Source organism: Anomaloglossus baeobatrachus, chromosome 1 (assembly GCF_048569485.1).
Source record: "Anomaloglossus baeobatrachus isolate aAnoBae1 chromosome 1, aAnoBae1.hap1, whole genome shotgun sequence".
NCBI lineage: Eukaryota > Metazoa > Chordata > Amphibia > Anura > Aromobatidae > Anomaloglossus > Anomaloglossus baeobatrachus.
In genome coordinates, this window is record NC_134353.1 from 560,572,837 (window position 1) to 560,593,852 (window position 21,016).

The 21,016-nt window shown below is 50.1% G+C and overlaps 1 protein-coding gene across 1 annotated transcript in view; it reads left to right on the plus strand.

Annotated features, from left to right (window-relative positions):
- FREM1 (FRAS1 related extracellular matrix 1) overlaps positions 1-20,302 on the plus strand; it is a 289,664-nt gene extending 269,362 nt beyond the window's left edge. The window contains exons 35-37 of the mRNA XM_075316948.1: positions 12,808-12,914; positions 17,169-17,254; positions 19,531-20,302. Of these exons, the coding sequence (XP_075173063.1) occupies positions 12,808-12,914; positions 17,169-17,254; positions 19,531-19,724 (387 nt within the window). The 3' untranslated portion in view covers positions 19,725-20,302. The remainder of the gene's footprint in view (positions 1-12,807; positions 12,915-17,168; positions 17,255-19,530) is intronic.
- The last annotated feature ends 714 nt before the right edge of the window (positions 20,303-21,016 follow it).

Below are 21,016 nucleotides of genomic sequence, written 5' to 3' on the forward strand. Positions count from 1 at the left end.
CCTAGATGCACGGTAGCCAGAACACTAGATGTACGGGATCCAAGTCCTTCAAAGATCTGCCCAGGGAAAGTCTATTAGTCCACAGGGAACCGTAGTCAGGACGGATATCCGGAACCAGGTTCAGGTGCTGAGAAGGAACAGCCGACGGGGTCCGGATCCAGCGAGAATAGCAGGCTGAGGTTAGCAGGTGGAATCGGGGACCGGTCACGGGATCAGGTTGAGGGAAGATGGTGAGATCCACATCAGACAGTCACCGGAACGCTTCCTGGAGGATCAGGAATCTGGACCAGGTCAGGACGGCAGGCGGGCTCTGCGGAAGAGACAGTGTTAGAAGGGAGACAAGGTACAGAAAGACCTGAACACCTAGCTATGGAAACACGTTGATCAGGCACCGCCCATAAGTAACAGGAAGTCTTTTATACCCTGCACCTGCAATCAGCCACATCCTGTTCCAGGGATGCTGGCCCTATAAGACCAGGTGACTGAGCGCACCTACGCCCTAACGAGCATGCGTGAAGCCTGGGAGCCAGAGGCAAGCACAGAAGACTGGGGACAGGGCGCAGAGGAACCGGGGACACAGAGACCGGATCAGTGGGTACGGAGCGGTGCTGGGACACAGAGACCGGATCAGAGGGTACGGAGCGGTGGCGGGACACAGAGACCGGATCAGTGGGTACGGAGCGGTCCCGGGACACAGAGACCGGATCAGTGGGTACGGAGCGGTACTGGGAGACAGAGACCGGATCAGTGGGTATGGAGTGGTACCGGGACACCAGAAGCGTGATAAATGCATCCTCATAGACCTCCATCTATAATGCAGCCCCATAGACCTCCTAGACCTCCATGCATGTATAATGCAGCCCCCTAGACCTCCATGCATATATAATGCAGCCCCATAGACCTTCATGCATGTTTAAAGCAGCACCCTAGACCTCCATGCATGTATAATGCAGCCCCATAGACCTCTATGTATAATGCACCCCTATGGTCCATGTATAGGGTGTCCTTCATGTTTATTATGCAGCCTCCCCAGGCCTCCATCTATCATGAAGCCAGCCCACCCCAGTCCACCATCTATCATGCAGCCAGCCCACCCAGACCTCCATCTATCATGCAGCCAGCCTCCCCCAGGCCTCCATCTATCATTTAGCCAGCCCCCCAGGCCACCATCTATCATTCAGCCAGCCACCCAGGCCTCCATCTATCATGCAGCCAGCCTCCCCCAGGCCTCCATCTATCATTCAACCAACCCCCCGCAGGCCGCCATTTATCATTCAGCCAGCCCCCCCAGGCCTCCATCTATCAGGAGCCAGCCCACCCAGGCCTCCATTTATCATGCAGCCAGCCCCACCCAGGCCTCCATCTATCATGCAGCTAACCCCGCCCAGGCCTCCATCTATCATGCAGTCCGCCTCCCCAGCCCTCCATGTACTCACTGATTTATAAAAAATACAAAAAACACAAGTAACTCACCTCTCTCTCCTTGTTCCACTGCTGCTCCATCCTCACCTCTCTCCTAGTTCCCCTGCTGCTTCCGTCCTACGCTCTGAGCACTCAGCACAGCAGTTGTACAGGAGCGATGTCACTGCGCAGGCACAGGGGGAGAATGATGGAGCATGGAAAGGTGTGGGCCGCTCAATGCTTTATCATTGCTGTGTGCGATGACGCATGAGGGAGGCCCGGTGCTGCCGCTGCTGACAACGGGAAGGGGGGCCTGGTGTCAGCATTGGCGGCACCGGGTCATATAGCGGCCACATGGTATGCGGCAGAACAGCACAGCTCCTCTCTCACAGAAAGGAGCTGGCTGCTGATCTGCCAGGCAGCCGCGGGCCCCTAACCTGCCGGACCTGGTTGCAATGGTGACCCCTGCGACCATGGTAGTTACGCCCCTGCTGGTAATCCAAGGAATCCAAGATAGGCAGGATAGGATAAATGTTCTTTTCTCTATGCATTTCGAGGAATAGCCAGCTTTTTCATCAGGAATACCACAGGATTAGATCCTATCTAATATTGTAGGATTTAATATTGTGGTTTCCTGATGAAGAAGCTGGCTAAGCTTCAAAATAATAGATAGAGAAAAAAACATTTATACTCTCCTACCTATCTTGGATTCCTTGGCTCACCAACAGCGCACACTGCTAAGGCTATACCTCCAATACAATGTCTAAAGACGGCAGGTAGTTTAAGTCCGAAGTGCGCAGTGACGTCTTTTCACATTGAGCATTAACCCTCCTGCAATCTAGCAGATTTGGTTCCTAGTTGTCTTCTGTGAAATTTATCATTGCATCTAGCTTCTTTGCTTAACATACATAGTACTCACTGAGCGCTATGTGATAATTAGAAGCATCTATTCGACCCAAGAATGGCATGACCCACAAGAGCTCTGCAAGTTATAGTGAGAAACTGAGCAATAAAAAAACACAAATGCCCCTTGGGGAACATTATGTAACACATACATACAGTCATAGCCAGTGTGTCATTTGCCCTTACATTGAAAATCGGAATTCATCCTTGAACAGAACACCTCTCCATCATGCCAGACACCATCGCATGTGAGTATTTGTCCACTCAGATTGGTTATTATGGCGACAGACTTCAGTCAGGTGAAACCCTAATGAGGATGACGAGCATGCCGATGAGCTTTGCTGAGATGTTTTCGGACAGTTTGTGCCGAAATTATTTGGTTACGCAAATGTCGCGGGCGGAGGAGGGGACGCGGCGCTCACCCACTGCTCGGGTCCGGCTGCTGCTGCTGTTGCTGCTCAGTGGTGGCTCGAGCGGTGGGCCGGATCCCGGGGACTCGAGCGGCGTTCCTCGCCCGTGAGTGAAAGGGGGTGGTTTGGGTTTAGGGATATTGTCCGTGACGCCACCCATGGTTGTGGTGAGATTGGAGACACCACCGCTGCTCTGTACGGGGATCCCGGGAGTGATGACAGGTAGCAGCTTGGATGTTGGTTCTCCCCTCCGTGGGTAGGGGGGTTTGGTTGTCCCGGGGCCCGGTGAGGGGTAGGGATGGATGGCAGGCGGGTTACGGGGCCTGGTGAGGTGCAGGGTCGCGGGGGCAGCGCTGTGCCACACGGCACGGTGGTACTCACTCAGCCAGTAATTCACACGGAGTCTCTGGTCAAACAAACGGCTGGATGGACGGGTCCCACAGGCGGCTGCGGTTGTTCTCCTCCCGGTAGGTTGATGGTGACTGCCTTTCCCTGCACCTGTGTTGTGTCTACGGTTCCAATGGCTTCCCAACGGTAACCCGCTCCCCAGCTTGGATGGATGCTGAAGGAACCCCTTTTGCCCGCAGGCTCTGGCCCTGGGAACTGTAGCCTTGGCGGTGACTGTGTTTCCCTTCACGGTGTGAGCTGTTGCCTTAAATCGGGTCTTGACTGCTGGGAAACCCCAGAGGTTCCCTTTGCTAACGGATTTGACCAGTTTTACGGCGACTCCTAGCCTGGTCGGGGTCCGTAAGCCCTGCCGGATGGTGCTGGCTTCTCTTTGCTCTCCGATCCGGTACCGTCAGGCCACCGCCCATCCACGGTACTTACGGTTTGCTCCAATCAGCCTCTCCTGCAGACGGTCACCACCGTCTGCCAACCTTGCTGTTCCGTCCGGGCCACACACCCGGACGCCGTGAGATTGCTACTCTACCACTTGACTTCTCAAACTTCAAACTCTATCTGAACTGCTTTTCCCGCCTCCAGGACTGTGAACTTTTCGGTGGGCGGGACCAACCGCTTGTCCCACCCCCTGGTGTGGACATCAGCCCCTGGAGGAAGGCAACAAGGATTTTTGTGTTTGACTTCGGTGTGCCTAACCGGGGTGTGGGGTGTGTTGGTGTAGTTCTGTGACGACCTGGCTTGTACAGGGCGCCACATTCCCCCTTAGTAAAATGCAGACCGTCCGCGGGCTGCGCGTCCATCACCGGTTTTATTTTTGTTTAACTGCAAAAGATAGAAAACGGTGAAACACATAAAAACATCACAAACAGTTTCAACGGTACGGCTTCCGCTCTTCTCCCACCCAAACAACCTGGCCCCGATGCTGCCCCTAAGAAGCGGGCAGCACCCCTTGACCCCAGTCCAGCACCAAGTTGCCAGAGCGGGTTCTGTCTCTTTCAGGGGACCCGCGTCCATGGGGGACCCCTGAACCCCCGGAAGATCGCCACCGGTTACGGTAGTGGCGGGCCTGGGCCATCACTTTCCTCCAGGCCCATCCTCCCAAATCAGCCTCTCCGGAGGCAGTAACGGTGTAAGCCAAAACATTTTTTATTTACATTCCACTAAGTTTGTGGTTGCCCTGCCAGTTCTCGGGCTTGTCCGTAAGAAGTCCCTTATGCAATGGTTTGCAGACAGTCCCTACGGGGACAACAGTTGCCGGCAACGGCTGGTTCAATCACGGCTCAATCAGGTAAACTTCTTCGGTTGATCATCTTTACTTATCATTCAAAACTTTCAAACTGTACTGGTGGTCCCAACGGGGACAACTTACAGCGGGGCCCCACTGACCTTGAGGCGGCTACCACCGCAGGGGGTCGGCCCACTCGGGGACCGGGTGGTACATTGGGTTCTCCTTCCATAGGCAGTTCAGTCCAGAACCACTGACGGCCGTTAGGAACGGTGGCGGGGGCAGCGTACTCGGGACCCCCTCCTCCATCAGCGGCATTCTCTCTGGACCTCTGGCTGCGGTGCTGGCCCCCGGCTCCCACGCAATCAGGGCTGGTTCTGGAGTTTGGGTGGACTGATTGCGACGCGGCACGGCTGCAGCGGCCCCTTGCTCACGGGCCCCCACTTCGGCAACCATTCTGCGCATCTCTGCCTTCCAATCCAGCAGCTGCTGCAGGCTCTGCGCCCTCACCTTCAAGCAAAACCGGCCCAGCTCCCGCTCCAGCCACGCAGCGGTCCCGGCAGGGAGCTCACCCGGACCGCAGTCTTCAAAGGCTACTCCTCCTCGGTTCCCCCAGAGCTTAGACGCCCCGGTGGCGGGTACTCCCGTGCTCCAATTTGAGGACGCCGCCATCTCTCCATCCGCGTCCCCCTTAGTCTTTTTCCGGCTACTCCTCTACAGGGGCGGGGTTTCAGCTTTCGCGCCTCCACTACTCGGGAAGACGCTCGAGCGGGGACTTTTCGCGCCCAAAATGGCGGCTTCTCCAAATTTTCGGCCAGACACCTCCGGCGGTCACAAGGCGCACCTCTACCAGACGGCAGAGTGGTAAGATCCTGTTTGTGAAGCCAAGTTGTCGCGGGCGGAGGAGGGGACGCTGCACTCACCCACTGCTCGGGTCCGGCTGCTGCTGCTGTTCGGTGGTGGCTCGAGCGGTGGGCCGGATCCCGGGGACTCGAGCGGCGTTCCTCGCCCGTGAGTGAAAGGGGGTGGTTTGGGTTTAGGGATATTGTCCGTGACGCCACTCACGGTTGTGGTGAGATTGGTAACACCACCGCTGCTCTGTACGGGGATCCCGGGAGTGATGACAGGGAGCAGCTTGGATGTTGGTTCTCCCCTCCGTGGGTAGGGGGGTTTGGTTGTCCAGGGGCCCGGTGAGGGGTAGGGATGGATGGCAGGCAGGTTACGGGGCCTGGTGAGGTGCAGGGTCGCGGGGGCAGCGCTGTGCCGCACGGCACGGTGGTACTCACTCAGCCAGTAATTCACATGGAGTCTCTGGTCAAACAAACGGCTGGATGGACGGGTCCCACAGGCGGCTGCGGTTGTTCTCCTCCTGGTAGGTTGATGGTGACTGCCTTTCCCTGCACCTGTGTTGTGTCTACGGTTCCAATGGCTTCCCAACGGTAACCCGCTCCCCAGCTTGGATGGATGCTGAAGGAGCCCCTTTTGTCCGCAGGCTCTGGCCCTGGGAACTGTAGCCTTGGCGGTGACTGTGTTTCCCTTCACGGTGTGAGCTGTTGCCTTCAATCGGGTCTTGACTGCTGGGAAACCCCGGAGGTTCCCTTCGCTAACGGATTTGCCCAGTTTTACGGCGACTCCTAGCCTGGTCGGGGTCCGTAAGCCCTGACGGATGGTGCTGGCTTCTCTTTGCTCTCCGATCCGGTACCGTTGGGCCACCGCTCGTCCACGGTACTTACGGTTTGCTCCAATCAGCCTCTCCTGCAGACGGTCACCACCGTCTGCCAACCTTGCTGTTCCGTCCGGCCACACACCCGGACGCCGTCAGACTGCTCCTCTACCACTTCACTTCTCAAACTTCAAACTCTATCTGAACTGCTTTTCCCGCCTCCAGGACTGTGAACTCCTCGGTGGGCGGGACCAACCGCCTGTCCCACCCCCTGGTGTGGACATCAGCCCCTGGAGGAAGGCAACAAGGATTTTTGTGTTTGACTTCGGTGTGCCTAACCGGGGTGTGGGGTGTGTTGGTGTAGTTCTGTGACGACTTGGCTTGTCCAGGGCGCCACATTCCCCCTTAGTAAATTGCATACCGTCCGCGGGCTGCCCGTCCATTACCGTTTTTATTTTTGTTTAACTGCAAAAGATAGAAAACGGTAAAACACATAAAAACATCACAAACAGTTTCAACGGTACGGCTTCCGCTCTTCTCCTACCCAAACAACCTGGCCCTGATGCTGCCCCTAAGAAGCGGGCAGCACCCCTTGACCCCAGTCCAGCACCAAGTTGCCCGAGCGGGTTCTGTCTCTTTCAGGGGACCCGCGTCCATGGGGGACCCCTGAACCCCCGGAGGATCGCCACCGGTTACGGTAGTGGCGGGCTTGGGCCATCACTTTCCTCCAGGCCCATCCTCCCAAATCAGCCTCTCCGGAGGCGGTAACGGTGTAAGCCAAAACGTTTTTTATTTACATTCCACTAAGTTTGTGGTTGCCCTGCCAGTTCTCGGGCTTGTCCGTAAGAAGTCCTTTATGCAACGGTTTGCAGACAGTCCCTACGGGGACAACAGTTGCCGGCAATGGCTGGTTCAATCACGGCTCAATCAGGTAAACTTCTTCGGTTGATCATCTTTACTTATCATTCAAAACTTTCAAACTGTACTGGTGGTCCCAACGGGGACAACTTGCAGCGGGGCCCCGCTGACCTTGAGGCGGCTACCACCGCAGGGGGTCGGCCCACTCGGGGACCGGGCGGTACATTGGGTTCTCCTTCCATAGGCAGTTCAGTCCAGAACCACTGATGGCCGTTAGGAACGGTGGCGGGGCAGCGTACTCGGGACCCCCTCCTCCATTAGCGGCATTCTCTCTGGACCTCCGGCTGCAGTGCTGGCCCCCGGCTCCCACGCAATCAGGGCTGGTTCTGGAGTTTGGGTGGACTGATCGCGACGCGGCACGGCCGCAACGGCCCCTTGCTCACGGGCCCCCACTACGGCAACCATTCTGCGCATCTCCGCCTTCCAATCCAGCAGCTGCTGCAGGCTCTGCGCCCTCACCTTCAAGCAGAACCGGCCTAGCTCCCGCTCCAGCCACGCAGCGGTCCCGGCGGGGAGCTCACCCGGGCCGCAGTCTTCAAAGGCTACTCCTCCTCAGTTCCCCCAGAGCTTAGTCGCCCCGGTGGCGGGTACTCCCGTGCTCCAATTCGAGGACGCCACCATCTCTCCATCCGCGCCCCCTTAGTCTTTTTCCGGCTCCTCCTCTACAGGGGCGGGGTTTCGGCTTTCGCGCTTCCACTACTCGGGAAGACGCTCGAGCGGGGACTTTTCACGCCCAAAATGGCGGCTTCTCCAAATTTTCGGCCAGACACCTCCGGCGGTCACAAGGCGCACCTCTACCAGACGGCAGAGCGGTAAGATCCTGTTCGTGACGCCAAGTTGTTGCGGGCGGAGGAGGGGACGCTGCGCTCATCCACTGCTCGGGTCCGGCTGCTGCTGCTGCTGCTCGGTGGTGGCTCGAGCGGTGGGCCGGATCCCGGGGACTCGAGCGGCGTTCCTCGCCCGTGAGTGAAAGGGGGTGGTTTGGGTTTAGGGATATTGTCCGTGACGCCACCCACGGTTGTGGTGAGATTGGTGACACCACCGCTGCTCTGTACGGGGATCCCGGGAGTGATGACAGGGAGCAGCTTGGATGTTGGTTCTCCCCTCCGTGGGTAGGGGGCTTTGGTTGTCCAGGGGCCCGGTGAGGGGTAGGGATGGATGGCAGGCGGGTTACAGGGCCTGGTGAGGTGCAGGGTCGCGAGGGCAGTGCTGTGCCGCACGGCACAGTGGTACTTACTCAGCCAGTAATTCACACGGAGTCTCTGGTCAAACAAACGGCTGGATGGACGGGTCCCACAGGCGGCTGTGGTTGTTCTCCTCCCGGTAGGTTGATGGTGACTGCCTTTCCCTGCACCTGTGTTGTGTCTACGGTTCCAATGGCTTCCCAACGGTAACCCGCTCCCCAGCTTGGATGGATGCTGAAGGAGCCCCTTTTGCCCGCAGGCTCTGGCCCTGGGAACTGTAGCCTTGGCGGTGACTGTGTTTCCCTTCACGGTGTGAGCTGTTGCCTTCAATCGGGTCTTGACTGCTGGGAAACCCTGGAGGTTCCCTTCGCTAACGGATTTGACCAGTTTTACGGCGACTCCTAGCCTGGTTGGGGTCCGTAAGCCCTGCCGGATGGTGCTGGCTTCTCTTTGCTCTCCGATCCGGTACCGTCGGGCCACCACCCGTCCACGGTTCTTACGGTTCGCTCCAATCAGCCTCTCCTGCAGATGGTCATCACCGTCTGCCAACCTTGCTGTTCCGTCCGGGCCACACACCCGGATGCCGTCAGACTGCTCCTCTACCACTTCACTTCTCAAACTTCAAACTCTATCTGAACTGCTTTTCCCGCCTCCAGGACTGTGAACTCCTCGGTGGGCGGGACCAACTGCCTGTCCCACCCCCTGGTGTGGACATCAGCCCCTGGAGGAAGGCAACAAGGATTTTTGTGTTTGACTTCGGTGTGCCTAACCGGGGTGTGGGGTGTGTTGGTGTAGTTCTGTGACGACCTGGCTTGTCCAGGGCGCCACACAAACCGATTGTTGTAAAACCTGTGTGGCTGGTCTCGGAGGTGAAGATGCTGAATGCTGAGGTCCTTTCCTGGTGTTGTTACATATTACCTGTGGTTGTGTGGCCAGTTGGATGTACTGCCAACTTCTCTGAAATTTGTTTGGAGATGACTTATAGTAAAGAATGAACATCCAATTCACGGGCAACAGCTCCGGTAGTCAGGATGCCAATTGCATGTGCCCTTAAAACATCTGATTTTGTCCTGTGTGATAAAACTGCACATTTCAGCTTGGCCTTTTATTTTGGCCATTAGCCAGCCTAAGACACACCTGTGCAATAATGTTGCTGTCTAATCAGCATCTTGATATGCCACTCCGGTGAGGTGGTTAGATTATCTCAGCAAAGTAGAAGTGCTCACTAACACAGATTTAGGCCTCCTTCACACATCCATGTGACATCCATTTTCACATGTACCGATGACATGTCCGTTCTCTGCCAGCAGCACAGGTGTCACATGGACCACACACTGATGTTATCCGTGTGAAATCAGTGTGACATGTATCAGAGGAAACACAGGGTGATGGTGCATGTGGGGAGAGGGGGTTGCACGGAGAATGCAGTGGTGCTGAATACTGAGAGGACTGTGTGGAGAATGGGGTGGTGCTGCATGCTGGAAGGGCTTTGTGGAGGATGAAGTGATGCTGCATGTTTGGAGGACTGTGTGAAGAATGATGTGGTGCCGCATGCAGGGGAAACTGCACAGAATATGCAGTGATACTGTATACTGAAGGACTGTGTGGAGAATGGTGTAGTGCTGCATGCTAGGGGGGCTTTGCAGAGCATGTGGTGATGCTGCATAATGGGGTGCTGCGGGTAGCTGCATGCAGAGGGTCTGCACAGGGAAGGAAGTGATGTCAGTCGTGCTGCTGCATGCTGTGTGGCTGCATGCACCTGATTCTCATAACAGCCTCCACAGCGTGCAACATCACCCCATTCTCCACACGGTCCCCCCAGTATGCAGCATCACCCCATTCTACGCACAGTCTTCCTAGTATGTAACCACTCAAGTAATGTCAACCCTGTTCTTGTGCAAGCCCCCCCTTGCATGCAGCATCCCTCCATTCTCTGCACAGCCCCTGAGTATGCATCATTATCAATCTCCTCTTTCCAAGGTAGCCCCCCTTCAGGTATACAGCATCACCCCATTCTCCACACAACCTCTCCAGCATACAGAATCACGATATTCATGCCACCCCAGCATGTAGCATCATTGCATTCTACACACAGTGCACCCAGCATGCACCACCACCTCATTCTCCGCACAGCCTCCCCAGTATATGTGACGCCCTCGGCAAGCCAGGGGTCACAGGTCATAACACCACCACACCCTACACCCCAGTTAGGAACACCAAGGCTAACCTAAAATCCTTGTTGCCTTCCTCCAGGGGCTGATGTCCACACGAGGGGGTGGACCAGGCGGTTGGCTCCGCCCACCGAGGAGTTCACAGCCCTGGAGGCGGGAGAACCAGGCAGGTAAGAAAAGTTAGTGGAAGTAGAAGGAAGGGAAGTAGTAGAGGAGCTTGAGAGAAGGAGTAAAAAGTGAGTTTGTAAAGCCTGAAGCTGGTCTGGGTGTGTGCCCCGGACTGAGACAGCAAGGTCAGCAGACGGCGGTAACTGTCCGCAGGAGCGGCTGACCGGAGGTTGCCGAAAGGACCGCGGACGGGTGGTGGCCCGGCGGTACCGGAGCGGTATACAAAGTGAAGCCAGCACCAGTGGCAGGGGCCTTTCGGATCCCGGCAAGGCTAGGAGTCGCCGTGAATTTGCCAAATCCGTTAGTGAAGGGGACCTCTGGGTCTCCCAACAACCAAGTCCCGATTGAAGGCAACAGTCCAACCGTTGGAGAGAGACACCGCCACCGCCAGGGCACCAGTTTCTCAGGGCCAGCGCCTGCGGGCAAAGTAGGGCTCCTCCGGCCCATATCCAAGCAGGGGAGCGGGTTACCGGTGGGAACCCATCGTTACCATCATCATCTCAGGTGCAAGAAAAGGGACCGTTACCGTCAACTACTGGGAACAGCAAGTGCAGCCGTCCGTGGGAACCGTCTTTCCAACCGTGTGTTTTACCGAGAACTGTGTCCCTGTCTCAGGCTGAGTGAGTACCACAGTGCCGCAAGGCACAGCGCTGCCCCCGCGTCCCTGCAACCCACCAAGCCCTGCACCGGCCCTGCCATCCCTCATCACCCACCTCATCATTGGGCCCCGGGACAACTACCCCCTACCCACGGAGGGGAGAACCAACAATTTTGCTGCTCCCTGTCATCAGTCCCCGGGATCCCCATACAGAGCAGCGGTGGTGTCAACAAATCACCACAACCGTGGGTGGCGTCACGGACAATAAACTATCCCAAAAACCAATCCCCTTTCACTCACGGGCGAGGAGCGCCGCTCGAGTCCTCGGGATCCGGCCCATCGCTCGAGCCACCGAGCAGCAGCAGCAGGCCGCAGCAGCCGCAGCGGCAGCCGGACCCGAGCAGTGGGAGAGCGTGGCGTCCCCTCCTCCGCCCGCGACATATACAATATCATCCCATTCTCCGCACACACCTCAGTCATGTAGTATCACTGCATTCTGCACACAGTGTCCCCAGCATGCAGTATCATACCATTTGTCGCATAGCCCCACCTGCATGCAATATCCCCCCATTCTCTGCTGCACAGCCCCCACTATGCAACCCCTCTCAAGTAATATCAACCCCTTACCTGTGCAATCCCCTTCCTCCCAAATTAACAGCCCATACAAGTACCTGTACAACATTCACCCACCATGTAGGAACATCATCTGTGTTTTGTTTTCAGTGGAGCTCTATGAAAATATTTGCTATATAGGTTGAAAGCTCTGCCTGGTGTGAAGCTCAAATGTAAGCTCCAGATATGTTGGTATGATGTAAAGTTTCCCTGTAGCACCTATGTCTTAAATTGAGCTAAATGTATTGTTTCAATATAAATTTAAAGCTGGACTCACATTCTTTTAAGTCCGGACTTCCCATGGGTACACTGATCCAAACGTGGTAGCCTTAAGGCCCAGTCACACACAACAACTTACCAGCGATCCCAACAATGATACGACCTGATAAGGATCGCTGGTAAGTCGCTGGGAGGTCGTTGGTGAGATGTCACACAGTCAGATCTTACCAACGACACAGTAACGATCAGCGACCTGTATAACGATCTCGGCGGGCGTTGGGACTGTGTTAGGAGGTTGTTGGTAGCCGTCAAACACAGTGATGCGTCCTGCCCAGCAGGACATCGCCTTTGAAGAAAATGGTCCGGACCATTCGGCAACGACTAGCGATCTGACAGCAGGGGCCTGATCGCTGGTAGGTGTCACACATAACGAAATCGCTGGTGAGATCGTTGCTGAGTCACAGAAACTGTGACTCAACAACGATCTCGTTAGCGATCTCGTTGTGTGTGACGGGACCTTTAAGGCCTGACTGTGGGACATCTCACCAGCAACCTCCCAGCAATCCTTATCAGGTCATATCATTGTCGGGATCGCTGGTAAGTCGTTGTGTGTGACTGAGCCTTTACGCGGAGGTGTGAAAAATGCCTTACAATGAGTTTAATTAATTAGGAAAGCAAAGATAATTTGAGAACATTTTATCATGTTGTCACTTTCAGAGTTTGTTGTTTTTCTATTTTCTTTATAGTGCACAATTTCTAGTAATTAAAGGTATTTTCCTGGAGTAGCATCCCCAGCTAAATACAATATGGTCACATTAAAGCAGTTTCCATTTTGTGGTTTCTCTGTTATTTAGCTGTTCACAGGCAAGTAGTTGAGCTCATATCCTGGAAAGAGGCCATTTTTCTATTAATTATAAATTGTATATATTTCAGGCAACAAAATGTCCATTTGGCTGGACTCCACATGAGAGCAGCTGCTACAAACATATCACTGAGCAGAAGGCCACATGGATCACCGCAGCTCGGTTATGCCGGGAACAGTAAGAGGACTATTTTCTGATTTACGTATAATGCATATATCTTGTGCAGTAAAATGCTTAAATCTAGTATTTCCTTGATTAAAAAGGGGATTATAGTTTCAATATTTCTATTAACCCCTTCACCCCTGGACAATTTTCCTTTTTCCGTTTTTGTTTTTTCCTCCCCTTCTTCCAAGAACCAAAACTTTTTTATTTTTCCATCAATATAGCGATATGAGGGCTTTTTTTTGCGGGACAAGTTTTGAAGGACACCATTTATTCTGCTGCCCCATATTGTACTGAAAACCTTGGTAAATTTTGATAGATCAGGCATTTTTGAATGCGGCGTTACCAAATATGTGTATTTTTTATTATTTTTGTTTTATTTTCTATGGAGCATTTTTTATTCATTTTACTAGTCTCCCTAGGGGACTTTATGGCTGCACACTCCAATTGCTTCTCCTGATCAGATTAATATTTCAGCATCGCTCCAATGCGGGCTTCACACGACACGATCGATCGTACCCGCCCCCGTCGTTTGTGTGTCACGGGCAATTAGTTGCCCGTGGCGCACAAAGTCATTAACCCCCTGTCACACGCACTTACTTCCCGGGTCACGTCGCTGTGGGCGGCGAACATCCACTTCCTGAAGGGTGAGGAACGTTCGGCGTCACAGCGACGTCACACGGCAGCCGGACAATAGAAGCGGAGGGGCGGAGATGAGCGGGACGTAAACATCCCACCCACCTCCTTTCTTCCGCATTGCCGGCGGGACACAGGTAAGCTGAGTTCGTCATTCCCGAGGTGTCACACGGAGCGCTGTGTGCTGTCTCGGGAACGATGAACAACCAGCGCGCAGAAGGAGGAACGATTTTTTGAAACTAAGCAACGTGTCAACGATGAACAAGAAGGTGAGTATTTCTTTTCGTTCACCGTCGCACGTAGCTGCCACACGCTACGATATATCAGACGATGGCGGATGTGCGTCACTATCGACGTGACCCCGACGACATATCGCCCGATATATCGTACCGTGTGACGCCCGCATAAGGCTGAAGTCACACTAGCGTATGGCATCCGAAGCGAGAGCATCGGATGCGATATGCTAATGACCTCCGACTCAGGCTCTGCTGCGAGCGTGAGCCGAGTGTCATACAACTGTGACCTGATCTTGCAATCGGGTCACAGCTGTAAAGCTGAGGACGGGTGCTGCGGAGGAAAGGGAGGGGTTAATCCCCTCTCTTCTCCATTGTCAGCCTGTGCGTATATCGCACAGCACTGGGATAACATCCGAGTGCAGTCCGATGTTTCTCTCACACCCTCTCACTTGAATGGCTGCGAGTGATACGGCTCTTGCAGAAAATAACAGCATGCAGCTTTTCTCGCAAGAATCTGGATGCGAGAAAATCTGACCAACTGCTCTATCTCATTGATTAACATTGGTCAGAGTGCAATGCGAGATTGCACTCGTCTGTGTTTCACGCTCATGTGAGTGTGCCCTTACCAGGAGAAATGCTGCTCTCCTGTAAGTGCCAGCGCTCTGCCAGCATTCACAGGAAACATGTCATGGTAAAGACAGAGGTCATCATCTGACCCCACGCTGCTATGCCAACCCATTGGGGCCTAGTGATCGCGTCACGGGGCCACCGATGGCAGCACGTTATAAGGGGTTAACAAGTGCGCAGATCCACCCGTGCCTTTTAGCTGCACGTGGCTGCTGATCAGATCATTAGACATGTGCTGGGAATAATGCTGGCTTGCCACATAAGCCCACATTTAAGGTATAGACACGACCAAGGACGTATAGCTACGTCATTGGTTGGGAAGGAGTTGAATATTGTTGAGATGAAAATTAACCATTTTTAAGTTAAGACTATTTATTAATTACATTTTCTTGCATTAAATGTGGGAGATAAATAAAAAGGATATTTTATAGGTTTTTATGCGACAGTATCAACACATTGGATGACAGACAATTATTGATGAGCTTATTAGGTCAAGCACCAGGGTGCTCTGGCATGGTCATTACTTAATCGAGTATCGTGGGTCCTCAACCTGCATGTTTTGCGATTGTTAGCCAATAAACATGCGGAGATTGCCTGCCATACACGCTAATGCCAAAGTCATGTTGGCTACTGGCATTCCTGTGATTGGTCTGCTGCATCACGTCATCTGGTCTTATATGAGACCCAGGAGTGTGATGTTTGTCACACTGTCCTATAGAAGAAGTTCAGGGAGAGTTGATGAAAAGACTAATTTAGAGCAGGGTTTGTACACTTGCACCCTGTAATGCCTTTCATGTGGCACTAAAGTGTGTTTCTAGCCTTAACTTAATAATTAATTCATTAATTAAAAAATATGGTGTAGAGACCACCCTATTTTTGATAACTAGTGAAGGTAAGACAAACAGCTGCAGACTAATATTATCAGACTGGGAAGGTCCATGGTTATTTGGAACTTCCCAGCTCAAGCACCCTGCAGCCACCACAGAATTGGTACATCCATTAGTTGTACCAATTCTGGCGATTTTCCCCGGCTCTTCCCAATTGCCCTGGTGCAGTGGCAATTGGGGTAATATTTTGGGGGGGTTGATGTCAGCTGTGAAGTATTAGCTGGCATCAATCTTTAGGGTTTAGTAATGAAGAGGCGTCTATCAGACAACCCCATTACTAACCCAGTGTGTGTAAAGTGAAAAAAAAACACAGGAAAAAAATTGTTTATTTGAATAAAGACTCACCCACACTATCCTTTATTCCCAAATTTATTATTTTAAAAAAATCCACAAAGCTCCAACATAATCCATGGTGTACTGGTTCCACGACGTCCCCCCAAATTAATTCTTTTGAGCATTTACTTATCATTTTTTCAGGCGGTTTTCAAAAACAGACCTTGTATGTACATATCCTAAACATTCTGTCTGAATGGGAAGAATCAATTTTTGCTTAGTCTAAGTATGCACTGATTAAAAATTAGAATGTATTAATACATTTTCACAATATTTCATGAGTAGTTATTTGTGAAATGGTAGTTCTGTGCCAAGACATAAAAATGTATAATTCTTTTGTTGCACCCTAATTCTGATACTTGTTTCTATAGTAAGGTTTATTATCAACCAGAATACATAGGTAATTTTCCAAGTTAGTTCTATGCAGAGTTTTACCAGTTAACAATCTAGTCATTGATTATTTTTCTTCCCGTACGCATCAGCTTTCATTTATTAGGCAGAAGCCTATTATTAACATCCATTTGTAATATAATGCTGTTCTCCTTTGTACTATTACCTTGCATAGTTTTGTGTCTAAAATAGATATCTTACAAGGTGACCCCTTATGTACTACGAATTGTGACCTAATCTGAGTATATACGATTAATAATAACCACAGTTTATTTTCTTGCAATGAGCCAGATACTTACACTTACACACAAATGTTCTCCCAGTCCACACACTCTCATCTTATGTGCTAACTTTTTGTGCGGCATTAAATCAAGCAGTTTGGAAAAATGTACATATATAACATTCGACTCATCCCTGTCCAGTCTAGAGTTGACCTTCTCATAGAGGCACAGCACATCAGTTTGATCGGTCTGATGCCTCCTAAACCCATGATGATATGGATCAATACATTTATTTTCATCTCTTAAGCCCCCGTCACATTTAACGACTTTCCAGCATTCCCGACAACAATACGACCTGATAAGGATCGCTGGTAAGTCGATATGTGATCGCTGGTGAGATGTCAAACAGTCAGATCTTCCCAACGATGCAGCAATGATCCAGCAACCGTAGCAACCTGTATAACGATATCGGTGGTCGTTGGGACCCTGAGCTCTGAGCTCTGAGTCATCAATGAGGTTGTTGGTAAGACGTCAAACACACCGATGCATCCTGCCCAGCAGGACCTCGATGATCAAAAAATGGTTCAGGCCATTCCGACATGACCAGCGATCTCACAGCAGGGGCCTGGTCGCTGCTATGTGTGAAACATAGCGAGATCGCTGGCGAGGTCATTGTTGCGTCACAGAATCTGTGACTCAGCAGCAATCTTGCTAGCGATCTCGCTATATGTGAAGGTACCTTTAGAATACATTCAGACATTTCACCTCATTGTAATACATAAATACCTATAACTAAGTGGGACCATTAAAACACAGAGTTCCGCTGAAGCTCACTCTCACAGGTCACCTAGGAATTTGCTCAGGAGATAACTCTGTATCAGCTAAACTACCAATTATTAAATTAATGCAAATACCTACATTTATTTTGTGTTAATACAGATACAACGCTAGACTTGTAGACATCTTCAATAAAGAACAGATGGACTGGCTGTGGAACTTTAGTAAAAGGAAATCCTTTTGGATAGGTGAGAATTTGACTACATATGATTTGTAATTGAACTATATCTTCCCTTTCATCTGTCTTATTGGATGAGTTCATTGAACTCATCCAATCTATCTGCCATAAAACATGGGTCCGTGGAGGTACCTCTTTTTAGTGGTAAATGTAGATATCTTAGTCCTCACCATTCATATATCTGGAGGATGCACTTGTTACCTTTGAGTTCTATAATAGATGTATCAATGCATTTGCAAAAAGATCATCAATAACATAATATAGATTTTTTGTGAATAGGAAGAGATACAGTGGCTTTTGAAAGTATTCGGCCCCGTTGAATTTTCCAACATTTTCCCACATTTCAGTCTTCAAACAAAGATAAAAAATTTAAATTTTATGGTAAAAAATCAACAACAATTGGGACACAATTCTGAAGTTGAACAAAATTTATTGCTTATTTTAAACTTTTGTAAAAAAATAAATAACTGAAATTGGGGCGTGCAATATTATTCATCACCTTTACTTTCAGTGCAGCAAACTCACTCCAGAAGTTCATTCTGGATCTCTGAATGATCCAATGTTGTTCTAAATGACTGATGTTGATAAATATAGGCCACCTGTGTGTAATCAAGTCTCCGTATAAATGCACCTGCTTTATGATAGTCTCAGTGTTCCGTTTAAAACGCAGATAGCATCATGAAGACCAAGGAACACAACAGGCAGGTCCGTGATACTGTTGTGGAGACGTTTAAAGTCGGATTTGGTTACAAAACGTTTTTCAAAACTTTAAACATCCCAAGGAGCACTGTGCAAGCGATCATATTGAAACGGAAGGAGTATCATACCACTGCAAATCTACCAAGACCCGGCCGTCCCTCAAAAATTTAATCTCAAACAAGGAGAAGACTGATCAGAAATGCAGCCAAGAGGCCCATGATTACTCTGGATGAACTGCAGAGATCTACAGCTGAGGTGGGAGAGTCTGTCCATAGGACAACAATCATACACTGCAGAAATCTGGCCATTAAGCAGAAAGACATTTCTCAAAGATATCCATAAAAAATGTCATTTAAAGTTTGCCACAAGCCACCTGGGAGACACCAAACATGTGGAGGAAGGTGCTCTGGTCAGATGAAACCAAAATTAAACTTTTTGGGCACAATGCTAAACGATATGTTTGGCTTAAAAACAACACAGCTCATCACCCTGAGCACACCATCCCCACTGTCAAACATGGTGGTGGCAGCATCATGGTTTGGGCCTGCTTTTCTTCAGTAGGGACAGGGAAGATGGTTAAAATTGATGAGAAGATGGATAGAGCCAACTACTGACCATTCTTGAAGAAAACCTGTTGGAGTCTGCAAAAGACCGAAGACTGGGACGGAGATTTATCTTTCAACAAGACAACGATCCAAAACATAAAGCAAAATCTACAATGGAATGGTTCACAAATAAACGTATCCAGGTGTTATAATGGCCACGTCAAATTCCAGACATGAATCTAATCGAGAATCTGTGGAAAGAGCTGAAAACTGCTGTTCTCAAACGCTCTCCATCCAACCTCATTGAGCTTGAGCTGTTTGCAAAGGAAGAATGGGCAACAATTTCAGTTTCTCAATGTGCAAAACTGATAAACACATAACCCAAGTGACTTGCAGTTGTAATTGCAGCAAAAGGTGGCGCTACAAAGTATTAAGTTAAAGGGGACGAATAATATTGCATGCCCCAATTTTCAGTTTATTAATTTTTATGAAAGTTTAAAATAAGCAATAAATTTTGTTCAACTTCACAACTGTCCCACTTGTTGATTCTTCACCATAAAATTTAAATTTTTTAACTTTATGTTTGAAGCCTGAAATGTGGGAAAAGGTTGAAAAATTCAAGGGAGCCGAATACTTTCGCAATGCACTGTACCTGTCAAGTTGATATTTTGTGAAAATATTGCACTACTGTGCAGAAACAATATTTAATGGAGCTATTCCACTCCCAACTACAGACCCTGATGATATTATAGTAGTTTGGCCTGTTAGCAAAGTATAGGTTGCTGATAACAGAGTACTCTGACCTACAGTCGGCAGATAAAAAAATGTCTGCTTTTGTATATAGAAGCACATTACTTATTCTGTAAGAAGGCTAGCTACAATCCAAAGAAGATGTATACCATAGGATTCCTAAGGAGAGCATTAGCTATCCTATCCTTGGAGGTTACATAATAAAATTATGCTGAAGTATATATACATGCCTCCAACCTTGTTTTTTTTATAATATGGGAGAAACATATTAACTACTTATTTCTATGTAAAGGCCTCAATGATAGAGTAAACCTTGGCAAATGGGAATGGAGTAAAGGAGAGAAGGCAATGTACACCAACTGGAAAAGAAGTCCACCTCGCTGGTCAAGAAAGGGGAGGAACTGTGTTTCAGTACAAAAGAGAGGAAAATGGCAAGTCAAGAACTGCCGAAAGACTTATCATTATATATGCTCAAAGGATATGTAACAAATCTGACTTTTACTAAGTGTAGATTTCTAAATATATTTATTATTCTCATGTTGAATGACTTTATTTCATTGTTTTGATACTGCTATGTGCTACAAATGTAAAGCATTCTATATCTCTCTATCGATCTATCTATTTATCTATCTATTTATCTATCCATCCATACCTTAAAAAAATGAAGACCTTGATAGTAATTGAAGTATTACATCAGAACAGTATTAAATAGTGCTGATTGGATTTTGATCAGTGTTATTTACATGATAAAGCTCAACCATATTTGTATATTTACCAACATGCTGATTGTTTCTCATTAAAAGAGGAAAAAGGTAAAAGTCGTTTTTTTTTTATTTTTTTTTAAGTGTAATTAATCTTAAATTATTAAAAAATTACAAACACATATGGGAAGCACACTGGTAATTTTGGCATGGTATCAAGAGATAATGCTTACCAAGTAAAAGTAATAGAATGTGATAAAATACTACTAGGGTCAATTAAGGACCCAAATATTACAATTATCAGAGGTGTAGTGACATAATAGCATTAGCCTCTAATTACCAGATTAAACAGTACAAACTAAAACAGACTAAAGCTGGTGTCACACATAACGACGACGACAACGACGTCGCTGGTACGTCACCATTTTCTGTGACGTTGCAGCGACGTCCCGTCGCTGTCGCTGTGTGTGACATCCAGCAACGACCTGGCCCCTGCTGTGAGGTCGCCGGTCGTTGCTGAATGTCCAGCTTCATTTTTTGGTCGTCACTCTCCCGCTGTGACACACACATCGCTGTGTGTGACAGCGAGAGAGCGACGAAATGAAGCGATCAGGAGCCGGCACTGGCAGCTGCGGTAAGCTGTAACCAGCGTAAACATCGGGTAACCAAGGGAAGACCTTTCCCTGGTTACCCGATGTTTACGCTGGTTACCAGCCTCCGCTCTTGCTGCCAGTGCCGGCTCCTGCACTGTGACATGTGGCTGCAGTACGCATCGGGTAATTAACCCGATGTGTGCTGCAGGAGAGCAAGGAGCCAGCGCTAAGCGCGGCTCCCTGCTCTCTGAACTGTGACATGTAGCTGCAGCACACATCGGGTTAATTAACCCGATGTGTGCTGCAAGAGAGCAAGGAGCCAGCGCTAAGCGCGGCTCCCTGCTCTCTGAACATGTAGCACAGCGACCTTATGATCGCTGCTTCTGCTGTGTTTGACAGCTAAGCAGCGATCATAACAGCGACTTACAAGGTCGCTGTTACGTCACCGAAAATGGTGACGTAACAGCGACGTCGTTGTCGCTGT